Genomic DNA, 23,809 nt, shown 5'->3' with positions numbered 1-23,809 from the left:
AGTTTACATTAAATGTAAAATAAAATCTGAATTGCTTTTAGATGGCAGGACAAATAAAAATTATTTTTTGCAAGTGGTTTCTATTTTTAGCATATTATATACACAAAATGAGTAGAACTAATTCTACAATAAATGTTTTCTGGATACTGAGTCTAAGTAGAGACTTTCAGAACAACAGAATTATGATTTTTCCATTTAATGTGTCAAGCACGCTAGTCAATTATAATATCACAAAACATGACAAACATGTCTGCCCTGAAGCTACAACTAGATTTCATGGATAGAAATAAAGTAGAGAAAAGAGAAAGAGAAAAGGAATTCAGGAGTGGAAAGGCAATGACCTAAAATGTTATCTGTACAATCAGCTTTGGAATTCTTACTACTTTTGGTCTGAAAAAAGAACATCTAAAGACAGAATAAAACATTTTCTGATGGTAAGTCCTCATTTCAGGAGGGGAAAATGTACCCCACCAATTCTGTAAGAATATACCAAATATTATTACCTTTGGCTACATCAGTGGCCCAGGTCATAATGTGATCCATATCCATCTCCTCACTTCTATTACTGTTAATGTAATCATAGAGTGATCCCAGAGAAGCATATTCTATTTTAAAAGGAAAGATAAGCATATAATTAAAATCAAGGTACATTTCAGAAATAAGACTTTATATTTTCATTGAGAAAATACATTAAAGAATTTACCAAAAGATATCAAAAGTATATAAAAAATTATTCCATGCTATGGTTTCCTTTTTTTTTTTTTTTTTTTTTTCCATGCTATGGTTTCTAAAAGTTAATGTCATCCTGAAAAGTATCTGTCAAACACAAGACTAGTAACATACAATGAATAGTAAACTTCAGTTGAGAATCAAAAGCCATTTAGCTGGAACTGAGGAACACGAAGAGGTGTTGGAAGAATAAATGTGAAACAAAGATATGTATGTAAATAGATATTTCTTTAAAAATTGTTATTCTTATGAGATAGATATTAAATGCATAAATCAGAGAGCTTATATGACAATGCAAACAAATCAATCATTGCCGCATAAGGACTTGGAAGAGTTCTCAAAATTTAAGCACGAAAGGTCAAAAAAGTAAGAAAAATCCTTTAAAAATGAAGTATAAATTACATACCATAAACTCACCTGCAATAAGTATATTATTGGATGATTTTTAGCAAGTTCATAAAGTTGGGCAACCACCACCACAATCCAGTCTTAGAACCTTTCCATCATTACAAACAGTTCTCTTGTGCCAGTTTGCAGTTAATCATCACTCTCACCCTAGCCCTACAATCTGCTTCTTCTCTCTACCAATGTGTCTTTTCTGGATAGTTCATATAAACAGAATCATACAAATTGTTCCTTGTGTCTGACATCATTCCCTCAGCATAATGTCTTTTTTCTTTCTATTTTTTTGGAGTCAGGGTCTCGTTCTGTTGCCCAGGTTGGACTGCAGTGGTGTGATCACAGCTTACTGGAGCCTTGATCTCGGCTCACTGTTGCCTCCACCTCCCAGGCTCAAGCAATCCTCCCACCTCAGCCTCCCAAGTAGCTTGGACTATAGGCACACACCACCATGCTGACACTGATTTTTTTTTTTTTTTTTTCCAGTAGAGATGAGGTCTTGCTATGCAGTCTAGGTTAATCTCAAACTCCTGAGCTCAAGCAATCCTACCTGTCTCAGCCTCCCAAAGTGCTGGGATCATAGGCTTAAGCCACTGCACCTGGCCACATAATGTTTTCAAAGTTCACTCAGATGGTAAGTGTACAAGAAGACTTCATTCCATTTTATTGCTGAATACTATTCTGTTGTACGGATATACTACATTTGATTTATTCAGTCCCCAGTTGTTAGATATTTGGATTGTTCCCAGTTTTTGGCTATTACGAATAATGCTCCTATGAACATTTGTGTACATATCTATGTGTGTAAATATGTTAACTTTTCTTGGGTAGATTTCAGGACTGATATTGCAGGGCCATATGGTAAGTTTATGTCTAACTTTTAAAGAAACTATCAATCTGTTTTCCAAAGAGGCTGTACTATTTTATATTCCTGCCAGCAATATATGAGGGTTTCAGTTTCTCCACATTCTCACCAACATTTGATATTGTCTTTTTTTTTTTTTTTGAGAAAGGGGTCTTGCTGTGGTGCCCAGGCTAGCCTCAAACTTCAAACTCCTGTTGTCAAGCAGTCCTTCCCTGCCATCCTCTGCCTCACAAGTAGCTGGGATTACAGGTGCATGTGACTGTGCCCAGCCGTACTGTCTGTTGTTTTGATTATGGCCATTGTAGTGGGTATAATACTAGTGGTATCTCACAGTGCTCTTAATTTGCATTTCCCTAGTGACTGATGAAGTTGGGTATCTTTTTATGTGCCTATTAGCCCCTTTTATATATATTTTAAGCAAAATGTCTATTAAAATCTTTTGTCCATGTTTACACTCGGTTGTTTTATTGAGTTCTAATAATTTTTTTTTAGTTTTAGATACAAGTCCTCTGTCATATATATGATTTGCAAATATTTTTTCCCAGTTTGTCATTTGGCTTTTCATTCTCTTAAGATCATCTTTCAAAGAGCAGAAATTGTTAATTTTTATAAATTCCAATTTATCAACTTTTCTTTTATGGCTGTGCTTTTGGTATCATTTGTAAGAACTCTCTGCCTAACCCCAAAGCATGAAGATTTTCTCCTATTTTTCTTTTAAGAGTTTATAGTTTAACCCTTATACTTAGGCTTATGATCCATTTTGAGTTCATTTTTATGTATGGTCTGAGGTGTGGCTCTAATTTTTTTTTGGCATATGAATTTATTTTTGAGACAAGGTCTCACTCTGTTGCCCAGGCTTGAGTGCAGTGGCACACTCTTGGCTCACTGCAAGCCTCAACCTCCTGGGCTCAAGCAATCTTCCCACCTCAGCCTCTCTAGTAGCTGGGATTACAGGTGCACATCACCATGTTGGCTAATTTTTTTTGTATTTTTTGTACAGATGGGATTTTGCCATGTTGCTCAGGCTGGTCTTGAACTCCTGGGCTCTAGTGATCCTCTCGCCTCAGCCTTCCCCAGTGCTGGAATTACAGGCGTGAGCCACTGCACCTGGCCCTGGCATACGAATTTCTAATTGTCTCAGCAATCAAAGACTGTCTTTTACCTACTTAATTGTCTTGGCATCTTTGATGAAAATCAATTGCCAATCAATGTAAGGCTTTTTCCCTAGACTTTTAACTGTGTTCCTTTGGTCTATATCCCTGTAGATATTGTGCCAATATTGTATTATGTTGATTACTACAGATTTGTAAGTTTTGAAATGAGGCAATCTAAGTCCTCAAAGTTAGTTCTTTCTCAAAATTGGTTTGACTATTTCTAGGTCTTTTGCATTACCACATACATTTTAGGACTGGCTTATTAATTTCTAAAAAAAAGTCTGCTGGGATTTGGATAGGAATTGCGTGGAATTTACAGATCATTTTGGGGAGAAGTGCCCTCTTGACAACATCAAATCTTCTAAACCATAAATATGTAAATGTCTATAATATAGTCAAAGATGTTGAAATTAAATTGGTGTCTTAACTATCATTTCTTACCTTTAACCAATAAACATTATTTTTCTTTAAAGGAGATAAAAATATTACTCATTAAATATAGTGAAAATAAACATCATTAATTAAACACTATGTCTCGCTAACCCCTTTACATCCATTAACATTCTGTAGTAAAAATAACATTGGTTTTTGCTATGGCTTTGTATTTTTTTTTTTTTTTTGAGACGGAGTCTCGCTCTGTTGCCCAGGCTGGAGTGCAGTGGCCGGATTTCGGCTCACTGCAAACTCCGCCTCCCGGGTTCATGCCATTCTCCTGCCTCAGCCTCCCGAGTAGCTGGGACTACAGGCGCCCGCCACCTCGCCCGGCTAGTTTCTTGTATTTTTTTAGTAGAGACGGGGTTTCAGCGTTTTAGCCAGGATGGTCTCGATCTCTTGACCTCGTGATCCGCCCGTCTCGGCCTCCCAAAGTGCTGGGATTACAGGCTTGAGCCACCGCGCCCGGCCTGGCTTTGTATTTCTTTAAAATATTAACTAAAATAGATTTCTGATTTGGAAAATATGATAACCAGTGCCATTTGGTTTTAAAAAGAATTGTATCTTAATCACCAAGTAAAGACAGCAAGAAAACAATGACGTGGTCACTTGAAGATTCTCTCAGTCTACTGTTCACCATCTAGTCAGACACCCTTAAACTGATTCCCGCAAAATGTCTAAGAAATTCATCGATCAGCCTCCAAAGCACATCAGAGAAAGTGCTAATACAGTGAACAGTAAAAACAACAATGGCAGCAGAACATCTTATTTAAATTTTTGAGACGATAAAACAGTACAGAAGTGGGAACCGTTTGGAATTTTTTTTCTTGTTTTGGTTAAGATCATTAATACTTCATAAACTTCATACATATGGCCCACTGTAAGGTTTAAAGAATAAAAGGTTTAATAGAATAAGCAAGAGAATGCCATAAAACCCTTGAAATAAGAAACACTGCTAAATTTTACAAACACAAAGTTCCTCACATTTCAATCAAGTTTAGTCAGCCCTCATTATTCATAAGGAATAAGTAGGCCAGTTTATAGACAAGCAGCACCCTATGAATGGCTCTTAGGCACGACACAGTTCTTAAATATGTTTACACTTGAAACAGTCATGTGCATATTACAAAGATGGCAACTGTAGTCCTGTAAAATTATACCTAAGAAAAGAACAAGTTAACTTATATTCAGGAACTTCTAAAATCCCTCATATTTTAAGATGCTCTCTCCATTACTTTATTTGAACAACAAAACACTGTTTGGGGAAAAATATATAAGTCTGAGATGACCTCAATCAAAGCCAGTTTTTCAAAGCTTATAAAGGTCACCTATAAGAATAAGACAAAAGGGAGGGAGGGAAGCAGGGAAGGGTAACAAAATTTAACACAGAGCATTTATTCCTGGAACTATGAGCTCTCAATTCCAACTGCGGGATGTCACTGAAAACGAGCCTTCTAAAGATCACTTTGAAAAGCAGTCAGTTATGATTACAAATACACCATATGGGACTAAAATATTCAACAATCCTAATGTTATGCCACTGGGTACTTGTAGCTTGAGATAAATATCCAGAGGTAGTATTATACAGAGATTCCCCAAACCATGATATTTCAAACATCTTATACTATAGTTAAGACACTACTCCAAAAACCATGTTAACTTTAAAAAGTCATTCTAATGATGATGAAGACATGGAATCCCATTTGACCCAGCAATCCCATTACTGGGTATATACCCAAAGGAGTATAAATCATTCTACTATAAAGACATACACATACCTATGTTTACTGCAGCACTATTCACAATAACAATGACTTGGAATCAACCCAAATGCCTATCAATGACAGACTGGATAAAGAAAATGTGGCACATACACACCATGGAATACTATGCAGTCACAAAAAGGATGAGTTAATGTCCTTTGCAGGGACATGGATGAAACTGGAAACCATCATTCTCAACAAACTAACACAGGAACAGAAAACCAAACACAACATGTTCTCACTCATAAGTGGGAGTTGAACAATGAGAACACATGGACACAGGGAGGGGAACATCACACACCGGGGCTTGTGGGGGGGTTTCATTTAATGCTAGGGAAGGGATAGCATTAGGAAAAATACCTAATGTAGATAATGGGTTGATGGGTGCAGCAAACCACCATGGCACGTGTATACCTATGTAACAAACCTGCACGTTCTGCACATGTATCCCAGAATTTAAAGTATAATAAAAAAGATACATGATTAAATAAAATGGTTTCATGACTGAAGTTGCAAGAAAGGCAACATTATTACCTTTATTTCATAAAAAATATCATCTTTAGGTATATGGATAGCTAAATTAACATATTAACTATTTTAAATAAGCATTCAATTCTTTCATCCTTTTAGTTTTCCCATTGGAAATTGTGGACTCACTATATACACATATGGTTACATGCTTTTCAAACCACTTCTCCGAAGAAAGTAGTTTACTGGATTTTAGTATAAAGCATTTGTTTCATTTTTTTTTAAGTCATTAAGAACCACATTAAGCAAACATTTCCTTTTCATTTATAAGATGATTCTTCCCTTTGAGTTTTACGGTGACAATAGCTGGCTTCGAAAAAGGTAAACATAATAGCAGTTTTGTTGGAACAAAACCATGACCATGAAATCCCTTTGTAATGTCACCAAGACCAAGCTTAATTTAGATTATAACTAATAGAATAAATAAATTTACGCAAATGTCTGAAATGTGTTATAACAAAATGTGACACTTATCTCTAATTGACTAATAAAAAAAGACCAGCACAATATCAAAACATGCAAATTAGATGTATCTGTGCTTAAAATAAATCAAGATCAAGTTAAGGGAAATGAGATTGGGCACTAAAAAATTAGTATGTTTTCCTTGGCTGGGTTGAATGAGAATTTGGGTCTGCTGAGAAATGATGCAGAACTAGTCTCCTCTCTTAGAGGAGTAATAGAGGCTAACGTAGAGCAGGCAACTTAAGAGGTGAGATCAGCCCCTGAGAACAAAGAGCAATTTCCAGGCATCTGGGATCCTAAATCACTTCTCTCTGGAACCCTGGGACCCAGTCTGCCACCCTTTTTTTACTCTTAGATTACCAGATACTTTGGGTGTGGGTTCCTCTCCAATCTGGCTTGCTACAAAAGAGCTACATGGTCTGGTACCTAACAACTCCTTCCTTCATCTCCTAGGAACTCCCCCTGCCCTCATGTATTTATGTTTTACACACACACACACACACACACACACACACACACACACACACACAGAGAGAGAAATAAAATAATGGGAGTAGTACAGAATGAAGAGGTTTCCAAAGATCAAAGAAAAGATGATCCAGGCCGGGTGTGGTGGCTCACACCTGTAATCCCAGCACTTTGGGAGGCTGAGGTAGGCAGATCATGAGGTCAAGAGATTGAGACCATCCTGGCCAACATGGTGAAGACCCGTCTCTACTAAAAACACAAAAATTAGCTGGGCATGGTGGCGCACACCTGTAGTCCCAACTACTCAGGAGGCTGAGGCAGGAGAATTGCTTGAACCCAGGAGGTGGAGGTTGCAGTGAGCCCAGGTCGTACCACTGCTGCCTGGCAACAGAACAAGACTCCGTCTCAAAAAAAAAAAAAAAAAAAGAAAAAGAAAAAGAAAAAAAGAAAAGATGATCCATTATTGTTTCTTTTGGCTTTGGAGTCTGAGTTTCTTGTCACCCCATTTCTTTGTAGATCTGGGAGAAAGATGTTCATTTCCCTTTGATGGGAAATAAATTGGCAGCTGCCTCTTAGTCTCTTCCCCAGGCCCCCTGATTAGCAGGTTTTATATGTCTGTGATAAAAAGTTTCAGCAAACACACATGCACAACTATACACATACATATATACTCTCACCCAGAGATCATGTATTCTAGTCCCTTCATTCACATGAGAAAACTGAGACAGAGAGAGATCATCAGTGACCCATCTATGAAGCTCTGGCAGAATCAAGACAAGATCTCACATCTCACAATTCCCATTCCATTGCTCATTCCATTCCACCACTCTGATAAATAATTCTTTCAAGCCCTCAGCATGAATGACAACAGCTGCTTGCTGCAACAACATTTTCTATTAAAAAAAAAACAAAAACAACAAACTACCTCAAATTGAATGGATTAAAGCCATCCAAGCTTCCTCCTTCAGAGCCTCCACCATTTGATAAATATGATGAGGTTCACAGAGGAGTATCTGGCTGGGGCTGGGTGATCAAGGTCAGTTTTCCTGCCTATCTTTGCTTCTCTCTTAACCGCCTCATACTAAAACTTATTTGTGCTCATTTCCAGTGGCAGAGTAAGTGTCATCATCACTAAGCCATGTGATCTCTTCACTCCCAAACTGGGCTCAGTTGTCATATTTTCTACTACCCACGCACAGAGCATAGCTGTAGAAGATAGGTTGAAAGGCTCACATAAATAAGCACTTAGTTAATTAAAACTAACATCTCTAGGAACAAAGATAATCATATCAAATCAATACATTCAAAACACTAAAACTCGCCTAACAGGTCTCTTTAATAATCAATCTCATAGATCAATAAGAGCTATAAATTCACAATCTACTACTACCTCATAATCTGAAACGTGTTGTTTTAATTCTTATGTTTAATGTTAACAGTTGCTTACTTACTGGCTCTACAGGGAAAGAGATATGGATCCATAAAAAAAACAATCAATTTAACTAAATAATTTGGTAGTTGCAAGTATGAGTAGAGAATGCTAAAGGGACGAATGAAATAAAGGACTGGTTAGTGTGATACAAATACTGAATGAAAGCAAACTTCTTGGATTATTTCTCCCTCTTTCAGATGAGGTGACCTAGGGGAAATATGCTGGCTAAGAATGTTTCATATCTTCCTACTGAGAGTAAACTCTCGGAAAAATAATTTCATATCACCACTCAGGTCCCCTTTTCTTCCGTTCACCCTCACCTCAAGAAACTAGAACACTTCATGAATAGCTCATTAGTTGGCCAAAAATATTTTCAAAAAGCATTAAACATCAAGAGTATATAACAAGAAACAGAATTTCTCTTCTCTTGGGAGTATCACACTTTCTTAGGGAGGAATAATATCAGCCACAAACGAGGATCAGAACACTGGATTCAGATTTAAAAAGTAAATATAACTAGTTAAAAAAAAAGTAGATACAATGGACACGGAAAAAAGGAGCCACATGGTATATGGGTTGACAAAGAAAGGTTTAACTTTAAATCAGAAATCTGACTTAAAACGTGAGGTATGGTTACCTCCCCCCAACCAACAATATACTCCATTCTTGGGTATTCACGTTTATAGGAAATATAGACTCAAGATAAAAATTGCTACATGCCCCATTTCAGTCACAGATCTAAAGGCAGTGAATTGGGGAAAAAAGTCCCTCCACTTAAGAACTTAGGTTAAAATGCTACTAAGAGTAAAAGCATGTTAAACTGCCTGCTGCCAGAAGATGGAATAACAGCAACCATGTCTCTCTGAGTTTAAGAACCAGTCAGCTCACAGCTTTCCAGAACCTAACTTGCATAGAAGAGGAGCTTCTGTGGAGAATCAGCTTGAGGAATTTATAGCGCTTTGGTTCTACCACTAGCTAGGTGACCATGGGAAAGTTGCTTAAGTTAGAGATGTAGTTTCTTACTAGTAAAATAGGAATTATTTTATCTATGTCATAGGATTACTGTAAGTATTAGATGAGAAAATTTATAGAAAGTACTTAATACAATCCTTTTTGTTGAGGGGTGTTTTGTTATTTTCTATAAAGACAATCCAGGTTCTCACCTCTATCGTGGGAGAAGATATGGCTAATATTTTAAGGTTTTCTTGTTTGACTTTGTTTTAATCAAAGAATTGCCAAGATAAAGATCAAAGTTATTTGTTGTAAAACCGAATTATTGTAGACCTACAAGCTATTCAGTGGATTATACAAATATGAGCATAAAGTATTAAAGATATGTGTCTCTCTGTATTTTCATGTGACAAAACTTTCTATGTGCTCCTTTTTAGAAAGGGTATGTCTGTCAGTTATAAACTGCTGCTCCAAATTATATGATAATTTAGAACAAGGTCATTACCAACTTAGTTGACCAAACCTGAAAAATATTGTTTTCATGTCAGAGACCTTGAAGAAAGAATGCTCTAATGGGATTAAAATGCCTTGCAAAGAATTACAACATGAATAGCTCAAGAAATCTTAATTTATAAAAGGTCACAGAGTTACAAAAAACATCTCTCATTTCAGCTAATTAAATGAAATTTTAGTTAAACGGCACCTTGAAATATTGGTAATGCAGCTGCAAGTGCATTTAAATAGCATTTACGCAGATATAATTAGCACAATTAAACATGGGTAGAAGTGGAAACACTATTCTTAATTATATTGATATAATCAGTTTTATTAATGCTTTATAGCAACAAAAGTGACATCTGACAGTAACACACAATTCATGATTGAACCTAATATTAAGCATTTTAGCATATTAAGGAATCTAAAGCTAGATAATTGGAAAAAGAAAGAAGTCAAATACTGAGTTCTTACCTGTGACAATGCCATAGTTGGGAGGTTCAAGAATTACTCCATAAAACTGGATGATGTTTCTGTGACTGAGGACACTGAGTATTTCTGCCTGTACGAAAAATAAAATGCAAAGTTGCATAAAATTTCATATTTATAATAGTAGAATAAAACAGGCTTCCTACTCATTTTTTTTTTTTTTGAGCTAGGATCTTGCTCTGTTGCCCAGGCTAGAGTGCAGTGGTGTGATCTTGGCTCACTGCAGCCTTGGCCTCCTGGGCTCAAGTAATTCTCCTGCCTCAGTCTCCCAAGTAGCTGGGACTACAGGCACATACCACTACACTCAGCTAATTAAATTTATCATTTTTTTTTTAGAGATGGGGTCTATGTTGTCCAGGCTGATCTCGAACTCTTGGGCTCAAGCAATCCTCCCACCTTGGCCTGCCAAAGTGCTGGGATTACAGGTGTGAGCTACCACGCCCGGTCTTAGTTTTCTTTTACGTACATTTACAAAGATATATATGTGCCCAACCAGTATGTGATTCTGCTAAAGTTGTCTTTCTTGAAAGTTTAAACATTTCTACTGAAGCTTTCTGAAAATTTAGAAAGAAAATGGGGTTGAAGAAGTGATAAGAGAGGTGTTTACTCCAAGCCCACCTGACTGATAATGGAGGAGAATGACTGAAGAGATACCCCATTTATTTACAGTGAAGGTCGTCTTCCTAATAGTCAACTATATATATTTTGCAAAATGTCTGTTCTGAGAGGCTACAGCCAGACTGAACTTCTGTTGGTTAGATGAGTCAAAATTAAGGTAGGGATTTTAAAATGTTAATGGAATCGATTCAGGTAATACCCACTTATTTATCTAATCATTTATTCAAAATATATTATTGTTCTCCTTCTGTATGCAAAGTACTATAAACATATAAAGGTAGATTCTTGACCTTCAGTGGTGATTTGATAGGAGGCCATATTTATACATTTGAAACATGTTAAATACTACAAAGCGGTACTGAAGAATGACATGGTAAAAATAAGTTGTATTTATTAAACTTAATTTTTAAAACAAAAAAACCAGATACTATAGTGTATATCTGCTAATGTCAATAGAAAGATGATCACTACATAAATCATATATTCATCAACATTTTATGACTTTTGTGGAGATAAAATATGGCTAATCAAGAATTATAAATATAATGAGGTATAAAATCACATAAGTTAAATATAGAAAAGATTGAGTATTTTTCAATGAAAGGCATATTATTGGCAATAAGTAGACAGGAGATTTGTATGTCCCCACCCCAGAAAGAGGATCATCAAGAAGAATGTCAGCAGTTAATGAAAATGGAGACACTTTGGTCAGAAAGGGACTCCCCTTTGGGAATGTGTACACTATGAGTAGTGTTATTTGCTATGAATTTTTTTCATAGGATAAGAGTTGGGTTTTCATTAAAAACAGCTGTGAAACTGGTTTTGAAGATGGTGTAACTAGGTGGAAAACAGAAGTTTGAGGGTTGGCATAGAATCAATATGAAATTGAGATAAAGAATATCACTGATTGTGAGAGACACTTATCAAGCTTGATTTGACAGTGTTTTCTTTTAGTAATACGTGTGTGGAAGGGGGCTATCGCTGCTTAATCAAACAATTCCTTAACACTTATTGAGCAGCTAGTGTGTATAGAGGGGTCTGTGTTCATCAAGCAACCTTCTTCTCATAGTTTAGTTTCTCAAGTAGGAAGAAGATATATTATTTGTGCAACACAACTATTCATCCACATGGCAACTCTACTTCTTACTACGAAATAATAAATAAGGTTTATTGTAAAAATAGAATGTATGTGCAGTTTGGAAATCACAAAGCCCCATCTTTAAGTGGTAGACCAACTGTTTGTGAATAAAGCATTAGAGTTCAATGTGAGTAAAGCAATAGAGTTAATGTTTGAACTAGTATTTGTCAAACTGAGGCAGTGTTATCCTTCGGAATATTCTTTGGGGCACCTGAATTTTGTCATCATTAAAAATTTTTGTATCAATAAAGAATAAATACAAGAATATTCTGAATCCTTGGATGACTACTTCACAATGCAGCATGATGGGATTTTCAGTGTTCCAGCTAGTTTCCATGTTTATACCTAAGATATTGCCAAGTGATATCTCGAAGAGATAGGATTGATCATTTCAGGTTCCAGTAAGCGTGTCTAACAGCTGTTAGGCTGGCAAATGCTAATGTCAAAATAACAATCATTATCCTATATCCCCTTGTTGTGCTCATATTTTTTGCAAAAAAATTTGCAGTATAATTTCCAAGTAAATAATATTTTCATGAAATAAGATTTTAGGTTCTTATATAATAAACTAAGAATCTGATTTAACATCATAAAAACAACATGTTCCTTTAGAGTGCTGTACTGATTTAATGGAAATGGGCCAACAGTAAACAGAGGCAGACTGAATAAGTAAGTGATATGTTTGTAATAAATGAAGGTCAAATGACATCATGATGTTAGCAGTTCAAATAAGCTCCAATAAAAACAAGTGTGAGGTTAACCAAATTATTAAAACCTGTTTGTTGCAATCACCCTCTGACAGCAAGCAGATATACTCTCTGGATTTTGCCTTTATAGGCACCTGCTCGCAAGAGTTCATGAAAAAAAACTGTTGCAATAAATGTGTAGTAAATAATTTCTCACTGAATTGCTGTTTTTCCTTTGTTTTCCAGATTTATATTCTGGGATAATCTAGCAAATGAGCTGCTCATCAAAATAATGGATTAGTGGTTTAAAAATGCATTCACTGTTAAAAAGAAAACATGATAATGATGAAAGCTAAAATAATGGCCCATCATACCAAAGTATATCTTTTTACACTATTAGAACCAACATAAGCCATTTATTTTCAGTAAATATAATTGGATAACAATTGTTAATTTAAGCTGTATTTATTTTATTTTTGTTTAATTGAAAAATTGATTTTGAATTTACCTGTATATGAGAGTTATAAAGAGTTATTAATTCTTAGTTTTATGTTTATGTTTATTTAAGTTACAAAGAAATAATTTCAGTCAACATGTGAAATCTGGAAGACTAAAATTTTCTATATAACAGAACTACACATTTCTCAGTGTGCAAAATGCTATTCTAAGGAGTCAAACAGATACTCGGACCCAATGTCCAAAGCAGCATTATTCACAATAAACAAAAGATAAAAACAACCAAAGTGTTTATCAACTGATAAATAAAATGTGAAGTTGTATATAAACACAATGAAACACTATTTCAGCTGTAAACACAAATTAAGTTTGGATATGCGCTGCAACATGAATGGGCCTTGAAAATATCATGCTAAGTAAAATACACCAGGCACAAAAGGGCAGATACTGTATGATTCTACTCATATGAACTATCTTGAATGGACACATTCAGCAATAAAGAAAGCAGATTAGAGGTTGTAACCAGGGGATGATGGGAGGAGAAAATGAGGGGTTATTGCTTAATGGGTACAGCGTTTCTGTTTGGGGTGATGAAAATTTTTGTAAACGGTGATGGTGCACAACACTGTGACTACAATAAATGCCACTGGCCAGGCACAGGGGCTCATGCCTGTAATCCCAGCATTTTGGGAGGCTGAGGCAGGAGAAGAGAAGCACTTGAACTCAGGGGTTTGAGATCAGTTTGGGCAACATAGTGAGACCTTGTCTCTACTAAAAATAACAAATTAGCCAGGTGTGGTGACACATGCCTGTGGTCCCAGCTACTCAGGAGGCTGAGGCAGTAGGATGGCTTGAGCCCAGGAGGTCAAAGCTGCAGTGAGCTGTGACTGTGCCACTGCAATCCAGCCTGGGCAACAGAGCAAGACCCTGTCTAAATAAACAAATAAATGCCACTGAATTATACACTTAAATAGGTTAAAATGGCAAATTTTATGCTACGTATATTTTACCACAATAAAAAAAGTTTTAAAAATGGTACTCTAAACTTTTGCAGAAATGAATGATCAGAGTCTACATATTCAATAATCACCTTAAAGTTATACAAACTATGGTCTAAATATTCTTAAGATAAATATGTAATTTTCCAAACTAGGACTTGGAGGATCTAAGAAAAGACTGGGACAGACTGCAACAATATATATTTATATTTAGACAGAGTCTCACTCTGTCACCCAAGCTGGAGTGCAGTGGCACAATCTCCGCTCACTGCAACATCTGCATCCCAGGTTCAAGCGATTCTCCTGCCTCAGCCTCCTGAGTACCTGGAATTACAGGCACGTACCACCATGACCAGCTAATTTTTGTACTTTTTTTTTTTTTTTTTAAGTAAATACAGGGTTTCACCACGTTGGCCAGGCTGGTCTCAAACTCCTGACCTCAAATGATCCGCCTGCCTTGGCCTCCCAAAGTGCCAATTTTAACTCAGGCTCTAAGATTCTCCATAAAATAAAGGGCCCCAATCTGACACATAAACGGAGGAATCAAGGTCTATTCATAAAAACGTCTAATAGTCATGTCCTTATTAGGGTTCCAAAATGCCTCTACAGATTATTTGCCTGCTCTTACTGTTTCCAGCTGGGCCCAGTTCCTTTCTCCCTTCCTCTTTCCTTATTGGAAAAATTACAGAAGTTTTAGTTTGTTAATTAACCTGGGAGGTCGTGAGTATGTTGTTGTTAGTTTTATCAGCATTTCTATAAGTTTACAGGGGAAAACGAGCCATTAGCTCAGTTTGCCATATTTCCAGACATCGACTAACACACAGGTTCCAAACGACTGATTCAGAGATATTAAAAGAAGTTAAATATCATAGTTTTAATTATCTTCTTTAAAGTATTTCCAACAGTTTAAAAATATCTCCATCTTCAGAAGGACTCTTTTCCTTCGATTCAAAACTTTTTTTCAACCTAATCCCAAATTTTATTTTGTTTATTTAATTTTGGAGAGCTGCCATAGACTCCTTAAAGATTCTGTGTCTTTAAAGCTTGTTTTGCAAACATCAACAAATGGGACTAATTAAACTGAAGAGCTTGTGCACAGCAAAAGAAACTATCAACAGAGTAAACAGACAGTCTACAGAATGGGAGAAAATATTTGCAAACTATGCATCTCACAATCACACAGGTCTAATGTCCAGAATCTATAAGGAACTTAAAGAAGTTTATAAGCAAAAAACCACCCCGTTAAAAAGTAGGCGAAGGACATGCACACTTTTCAAAAGAAGACATACATGCAGCCAACAAGCATATGGAAAAATGCCCAACATCTCTAATCGTTAGAGAAACGCAAATCAAAACCACAATGAGATACCATCTCACACCAGTTAGAATGGCTATTACTAAAAAATCCCAGCACTTTGGGAGGCTGAGGTGGGCAGATCATGAGGGCAGGAGTTCGAGACCAGCCTGGACAACATGGTGAAAGCCTGTCTCTACTAAAAATACAAAAATTAGCTGGACATGGTGGCGGGCACCTGTAATCCCAGCTACTCCAGAGGCTGAGGCAGGAGAATCGTTTAAACCCGGGAGGTGGAGGTTGCAGTGACCCGAGATTGCACCACTGCACTCCAGCCTTGTGATAGAGCTAGACTCTGCTTCAGAAAAAAAAAAAAAAAAAGTCAAGAAATAACAGATGCTGGTAAAGCAGTACAGAAAAGGGAATGCTCATACACTGCTGGTGAGAATGCAAATTAGTTTAGCCATTATGAAAGGCAGTTTGGTGATTTCTCAAAGAACTTAAAATAGAACTACCATTCAATCTAGCAATTCCATTACTTACATTCCATTACTGGGTAATGGAATACAATGGGGGAACCCAAGGGAATATAAATCATTTTACCATAAAGACACATGTTCGTCACAGCACTATTCACAATAGCAAAGACATGGAATCAACCTAAATGCCCATCAAAGGAAGACCGGATAAAGAAAATGCGGTACATATATACCATGGAATACTATGCAGCCATAAAAAAGAACAATATCATGTCCTTTGCAGAAACATGGATAGAGTTAGGAATACTATGCAGCCATAAAAAAGAACAAGATTGTGTCCTTTGCAGTGACATGGATGGAGCTAGGAATACTACACAGTCATAAAAAAGAACAAGATCATGTCCTTTGCAGAAACATGGATGGAGCTGGAGGCCATTATCCTAAGTGAGCAAAGGCAGGAAATAGAAAACCAAATAAATACAACATGTTCTCACTTAAGAGTAGGAGCTAAACACTGAGTACACATGGACACAAAGTAGGAAACAATAGACACAGGGGTCTACTTGAAGGTGGAGGGTGGGAGGAGGGTGAGGATTGAAAAACTACCTATAGGGTACTATGCTTATTACCTGGGTGATAAAATAATCTGTTCACCAGTCCGCCCATGACAGACAATTTACCTATGTAACACACCTGCACGTGTACCCCTAAACCTAAAAGTTAAAAAACTTGTTTTATACCTTTTGTATTTCATTAATATACTCTATATGTATTTATTTGATAAATATTATAAAAATAAAACTCAGTTCACTTTTTGTGAAAGAAAGCAAAGATACCAACAACAACCTGTTGATGGGTATAGAACGAAAGCAATTGTTTATGAAGCCCCACATCATAAGGCTGGCAGGCTCCATTTACATTTTATACTCAGAACAGGCTTTTCTCTCTGATTGTCAACAGCTACTTCCCTCCATCTAGCAGCAGAATTGTGTGTCACTGGGGTCCATGCTTCTGCATGTGATGCGGCACTGACACATGGTATACACTTCTTTTGCCCACGAATGTCAACTACTCCTTCAAGTCCTCTAGTGGGTGTGTGGTATTTAAGCACATAACTCCACAGACCCTGATCTCTAGGTCCTCATCATTTTTTTTTTTTTGGAGATGGAGTTTCATTCTTGTTGCCCAGGCTGGAGTGCAATGGCACAATCTCGGCTCACTGCAACCTCCGCCTCCTGGGTTCAAGCGATTCTCCTACCTCAGCCTCCTGAGTAGCTGGGATTACAGGTGCCCACTACCATGCCTGGTTAAGTTTTGTATTTTTAGTAGAGACGGTGTTTTGCCATGTTGGTCAGGCTGGTCTCAAACTCCTGACCTCAGGTGAGCTGCCTGCCTCGGCCTCTCAAAGCGCTGGGATTACAGGTGTGAGCCACCATGCCTGGCCGGTCCTCACCAATTGTAAGAGTCTATCATTTTATCAGAGTTTGGTAGTAAGAGAAAGAAAAGTAGTTCATCTAATCACTCAGCTGAAGCCATCTCCTCACTGCACGCTACATCCAAGGTTCAAGGCTCTCTCCAAAAACTGTATCTCCAAAATACCAGTATGATCCAGGGTCACTATATTTCCCCAAAGTTCAAGAATATAGGAGATGATCCTACATTTTTTAAAAATAAAAATTATGTGTATAGAAAAAAGGCAAGGAAGAAAGAAAACATTATTGTGGTCATCTATTTCTAAGTGGCAGAAAGAGTGACAAGATGGAAAATCAGCCTTTCTACATCCAAAACTGCTGTGCTACAAGAACAACTTTAAAAGCAGGCTTGGAGGATTTTCAATCCTGTATATAATCACCAGAGAGTCATACACAGGTCATGCCCTTCGAGTCAGTTTGGGCTTAACAAGACCCATTCAGTCACAGTCACATAAAAAGCAGCAAACTTCACAATTCCATAGGTTCTTTTTCAAATGATGCTCTTCAGGTATTCAGGGCAATAAAGAAGGATAAATGGACTGAATTCAGATCCACAATAGAATACCTATATTCTGAATGATGTTTGACATCATGAAGACTTTTCTTTGGAAGAGAAACAGTTAAGAATGCTATGAAAAAAAAAATACACCAGTCATTTCCCCACTCTTCTTAAACAACTGAGATGGAGTCATGGGGGATATTTATTGCAAACATCACCAGTGCTGGGAAGTCTCCTATTGCTCAATGGTTTTCCTGGTGTGATGCAGACGACTCATGTGTGCAGTCACTTGGGAGGAGCCTGGGCTTCCCTCCAGGGATCTAGAGCTGTTCTCTAGTTAAGTACATACCCAACTAAGGGCAGACTCACCTGGCAGGATAGGAGGGTGGCAAAAACCGAATGAAACAGAGTGAAGATTTAAGACCAGGGATTCAAGAGCTATTTCCAAATCACAAAAAGGCAAAGAGATTTCACATTCTTTGTGCTCACACCAGAATGTCACTGATAACGTGAAAAAGTAAGGCCAGGTGTGGTGGCTCACCCCTGTAGTTCCAGCACTTTGGGAGGCCAAGGCAGGCAGATAACTTGAGCTCAAGAGTTCGAGACCAGTCTGGGCAACATAGTGAGACCCTATCTCTACAAAAAATGCAGAAATTAGCCAGGCGTAGTGGCATGCGCCTGTAGTCCCAGCTACTCAGGAGACTGAGGTGGGAGGATCACTTGCACCTAGGAGGTCAAGGCTACAGTGAGCTGAGACCGTGCCACTGCACTCCAGCCTGGGGCAACAAAGGTCCAGTCTCAATTAAAACAAAGAAAGAAAGGAAGAAAGAAAAAGTAAAATATATTGAAACAACTTGTACTCAGTTTGGGTGACAAAAGCACAAACAAGAATTCAGTCGGCTTTCCATCAAACAACTTATGTAACTTGGTCAAAGCAATTACACAGAAATTATCCAGAAAGAAAATCCCCAAATGAGGCTTCAAATTGGAACTAATGAAGGATTAGGCATCTAAGGAATTGAACAGCAATATAACTTAATCAAATATTGGACTAGGTGAGTAAAAATTTAATTCTGTTCCAAAATGGATGACCCTAAAGCGACCTGGTCACTCTGGGCCTTTTTTCTTTCCTACAAAATGACTTGGTTGCACAAAATTATCATTCAGATCCCTTCATGCTTTACATTTCTATCCATTTTTGTGAAAAAATTAATGTATTATTAACACTACACAGAGTAGGTGCTCAATAAATATGTGACAAATAGATTGGAGGTAATTAACCATGTTGTATTAGGACATCCTCTGGAATCACGCAGGCTTCGTTATAATGTTGGCTCTGCCACTTATCAGTGAGGTGACTTTGAGGAAGTAATTTAACCTGAGCCTCAGTTTTCTCATCTGTGAAAGGCAGACAGTAATCCTACTCCAGTGCCCAGCAAATGCCAGGTTGCTCCACCAATGCTAAGTCTTTCTCTGACATCTTTCCCCTTCCTTTATAATCAATGATCATTCAGAGGCAAGTCAAGCTTATACGTAAATTCCTATGTCTTCCGTCAATGGATTCCATTTACATATTTTGCTTGTTTTAATTAGCCTCATGTATTTATTATATGACTGTCCTTGTTTACTTGTGTTTTTACCTAAAAACATATATTTTAGGTAAAATATATAGCACTTTGACATTTCCAAAGTATTTATCTTACCTGACTCTCACAAATGAGATACTATGTTGTATTTAAGTGTTGAGAAAATTGGGTCTTTGATTTGATTTTCTCAAGCTTACTTGTCTAGTAAATGTCAGTAATAAAGTCTGATGCCAGGTCGCCTAACTCTGCCTCTTTTTGTATATTTTCTTCCCCCTTTCTCCCTTCAAAAAAAGTCCAGTAAAATCATAGGTCCTTCTAAACATTTTTTATTAGAACTTTCCCCTGCTGAAAGAGATTTCAACTTGAAGACCCCTCTATAATACTAGCTAACGTGTACTGAGTATCTACTATGAGCTAGGCCAAAAACTTCATGTAGATTGAACCCTTAAATTCTCACAGCAAACCATGAGTTAGGGCTTACTATTAATCACCCTTTCACGGGGGAAGAAACCTAGGTAAGGAGAAACTTTAAAACTTGCCCAAGGGTACAAGAAATGGGAAAGCCAGGTTTTTAATACAGGTAGTATGATCTCAAAGCCCTGCTTATAATCAGTAAACCATACCACTCCACTTCACAAACCTAATTTGAATACAGAATAAAATGAACAAGGAAAAATTAACAGGTCTAGAAAATTCCAAAGCTCTCTTCACTTACAGAAGCGTGAGAAACAACTCATCAGCTTCTCTTAGGGCCTCAGCTGCTGTCCCCACTCTAAGATTTCCAAGCCTTCCTGACACTCAGCTGTGCAGGATCAGGTCAAGAACCAGCATCAGCCAAATTTATAGCTAATAAAAACAGTTAATTGCACAGCAGGAGGCACTCTCTCTCTCTATGCAAAAATTACACGGTTAGAAATTTTGAGCGACTCTCACAATCTGATTAGATAAGTGCTTTATACTCTCCAGTGAAACAGAGTTTGATTATTTACATCCTATAAGAGAAATGTTTGCCACATTTATTATGGAAATCTACAAAATCATTTAAAAGAATTTAGCAAATTTAATTTTAAAATAGTCTGAAAGTCCTTTAACATCTTTTAGACTCCAATTAGACCGTGTCTTGAACACTTGGATTCTTCAGCTACATTAATGTTTTACTATTTTGGGGTTCTGTCAGCATAAACAATAACTAAAGGCAAATGTGTGATAGCTGGCAGACATTTTTAGTTTTATTAATTGCAAAAAAAAAAAAAAAAAGAAAGAAAAAGGTACCAACCAAACCCCAACTAATACATAGTAAAGATAATCTGGAATGATAGAATATTAAGAATGAAAGGGATTTGAAGTATTCCAGTCTTTTCCTTTCTAGTCCTAACTACAATCCTACTTTAAGGCAGCTCCACTCTTAAAGGCAAAAGATCACTTCTCCCCTAATGGCTTGATGAACAGATCGCCTCCATTTGAATGAACTATCTCATACTTAATAACCATCACTCCAGCCATCATCTTTCCTTTCACTAACAAAGGAGTCAAAAGGGACACCCAAATTTTCAACTGCACAGGGCTTGGTGCCCCTAACCCCTGCATTGTTCAAGGGTTGACTGTATTTTTATAGTATATCTCAAATTGCATTTGTTAACAGAAGATTCCAGGGGTCCACAGATTCATAGATCCTTGATGGCCCATGAAATAAAAACTCAAAGAAACACTGGCCTAATCGAAGGGTTACCTCTTGGTTTCCCATCTGTGCATACAAATACTATTTCCTTGACTTTGTCGACTCCAGGAACTTTCACCAGCATTCTACTTTAGCTCCTTATGACCATCTCTTAGGTATTGGTACCAACAGTGGCCTGTTAGGAACCAGGTCGCACAGCAGGAGGTGAGCAGCTGGCAAGCGAGCATTCCCGCCTGAGCTCCGCCTCCTGTCAGATCAGAGGCAGCATGAGATTCTCAGAGGAGCACAAACCCTATTGTAAACTGCACATGCAAGCGATCTAGGTTGCACGGTCTTTATGAGAAACTAATGCCTGATGATCTGAGGTGAAACAGTTTTATCCTGAAACCATCCCCCACCACCTGCCCCATCTGTGGAAAAATTGTCTTCCACAAAACCAGTCCCTGATGCCAAAAAGGTTGAGGACCGCTGTCTTAGACCCTTTCATTACCCAGACACCTCACTTAGAAACACTTCTCCGACCTCGATCTCTTATGCTTACGCCAATGAAAGCAGCTCTTCGGCTGACCAGGTTGAGGCTTTTAGTCCCTCAATTCCTTTCTAATAAATGGGGTTCTACTAAAAGAAGCAAAGATCCAAAATAACAGTACTTTAAACAAGATAGTTTTACAACAAATCAGTCTTGAAATAACAAAATGTCTCAAAATACAAAAGGCTGCAAGAATCCCAATATGGCAGCTCAACAATTTATTATTCTACCATCCTTAGCACTGGCTTACATCCTCGAGGTTGTGTGGTGGGCCCAGTGTAACCCCTGAAGTTCCAAACCATTAAATTTACATCCCAGGCAGCAACGAGGAAAGTACAACAGGGTGTCCTCTTAGGTCGGCTTCTTTTAGAGAGCTTTCTCAGCAATCTCATTCAGAAAGTTCTGCCTATATCTCATAAATGAGTTATATTTTCAGGAAGGGCTGGGAAATGTAGTTTTAAGCTGGGTATAGTGGCACATCTAACAATACAAGAATCCTAAGGAAGACCAGGAGAATATTATTGGGTAGGCAGCTAATAATTAATGCCATATCTCTCAAGCTATCAGAGATCAAGGTTCCATTTAATGGAAGAGTCATTAGGGTAACACAAAACATTTTGCACTCTTTGGTCAAATATTCCCAAAACATTCTTGCCAAAATGCTAAAGTTCCAGTCCCCATTCTACCAATCTCTAAGTATGGAAAAAAATCCAATAATTACCTTTCTATGCCCCTCAGTACTTTCAGGTAAGCTTTTCCGACAGATCTGTACTGAGATAATTAACATGGTATAGTTATAATCTGTACATGTATTGAAAGCTACAGGACGAAAGCAATAATTTTGAGTCTCTCCAGTTAGTTTCCTCTTTCATTCTCCATTCAACATTCACCCAACAAATATTTATGAAGTATATATGATGTGCCAGGCACTATTTTCTGGCACTAAGGACAGTGGTGAACGAGATAGCAAAACCTTTGTCCTCATGGAGCCTACTATCTAGTTGGAGAAGACGGACAATAATGATGTCAAGAAATACACAAGATAATTTTCATAAGTAAGCTACATCACACCTTACCTCTTCTCATGTCTTCTAGTCCTCTTGTTTTCATCCTCAACAGATTACTATGAATACTCTCACATTAGGGAAACAGGCAGAACTTCCCTCAGCACTTCTACCTTACACCTACACCTTTCTCTCTGTCTCAGAGAAAAATGTACCCCTTCTCTTCCCCAGATTTTACTCTGACAGGTCTTCTTCATACCTCCCCGTCTTCTCTCAGGATATCGCTCTCCATCAATGTTCTTTCTGAAATCTCCCATCTCTTTCTAGTTCCATCCTCTAGGCCTAAGAAAATGTTTTTCATCTCCCCAAAAAACCAACTTTTATTGACCCTTGCTTCTCAAACTACTTTCCTAAACACCAAAACTTCTTGAAATAATACTTTACACCATGTTCCATTTCTTTACTTTCTATTGGCACCCTAATCCTGTTACATTTGGTTGGATTTTTACACTATTGCTAACGTTTCCCTAAGTAACTTGGAATTCTGATCTTTTCTTTCAAATATCCTATATAGGTTATAGTTTGAGTTTTAAAATTAAATGTAACCATGCCTCTCTTTAACATTCTGATATTGTCCTTAGTATCTACATTATTTTATATACTGATACGAATTAAAACAAGGATGGCAGAGCACATCCAGAGTGCTGGAAGTCAAATAAAAAGAAATAAACTCCTACTCTCAAGGGCTTACCCACCATCATGGGAAAAATAAAAGTACATATTAACAAGATGCCACATAACCATCAGAAATACAAAACATGTGAAGGATCGGTATAAAAATCAGGGAAGTTGGGAGATAATGGACAGTATCAACTAGACCATGAAGAATGGATTAGGCTGGGTGCTGTGGCTCACACCTGTAATCCCAGCACTTTGGGAGGCTGAGGCAGACAGATCACCTGAGGTCAGGAGTTAGAGACGAGCCTGGCCAACATGGTGAAACCCTCTCTCTACTAAAAATACAAAAATTAGCCAGACATAGTGGTGCACGCCTATAGTCCAAGCTACTCGGGAGGCTGAGGCAGGAGAATTGCTTGAATCTGGGAGGTGGAGGTTGCAGTGAGCGGAGATCACACCACTGCACTTCAGCCTGGGCAAGAGAAAAAGACTCTGTTTCAAAAAAAAAGAGAATGGATTCCATTTGG

The 23,809-nt window shown here is 37.5% G+C and overlaps 1 protein-coding gene across 2 annotated transcripts in view; it reads right to left on the bottom strand.

Moving 5' to 3' along the window:
* The window catches only part of MAP3K20 (mitogen-activated protein kinase kinase kinase 20), a 189,118-nt gene that overhangs the window by 84,868 nt on the left and 80,441 nt on the right, over positions 1-23,809 (bottom strand). For both annotated transcript variants that reach the window (XM_007965380.3, XM_007965383.3), the window contains exons 3-4: positions 10,153-10,240; positions 504-605 (exon numbers count right to left, since the gene is read on the bottom strand). In XM_007965380.3, coding sequence (XP_007963571.1) covers positions 504-605; positions 10,153-10,240 — 190 coding nt within the window. The remainder of the gene's footprint in view (positions 1-503; positions 606-10,152; positions 10,241-23,809) is intronic.

Source organism: Chlorocebus sabaeus, chromosome 10, assembly GCF_047675955.1.
Source record: "Chlorocebus sabaeus isolate Y175 chromosome 10, mChlSab1.0.hap1, whole genome shotgun sequence".
NCBI classification, from domain to species: domain Eukaryota; kingdom Metazoa; phylum Chordata; class Mammalia; order Primates; family Cercopithecidae; genus Chlorocebus; species Chlorocebus sabaeus.
Note: the sequence above shows the minus strand (reverse complement) of the source record. Positions and strands in the feature narration are given on the sequence as shown.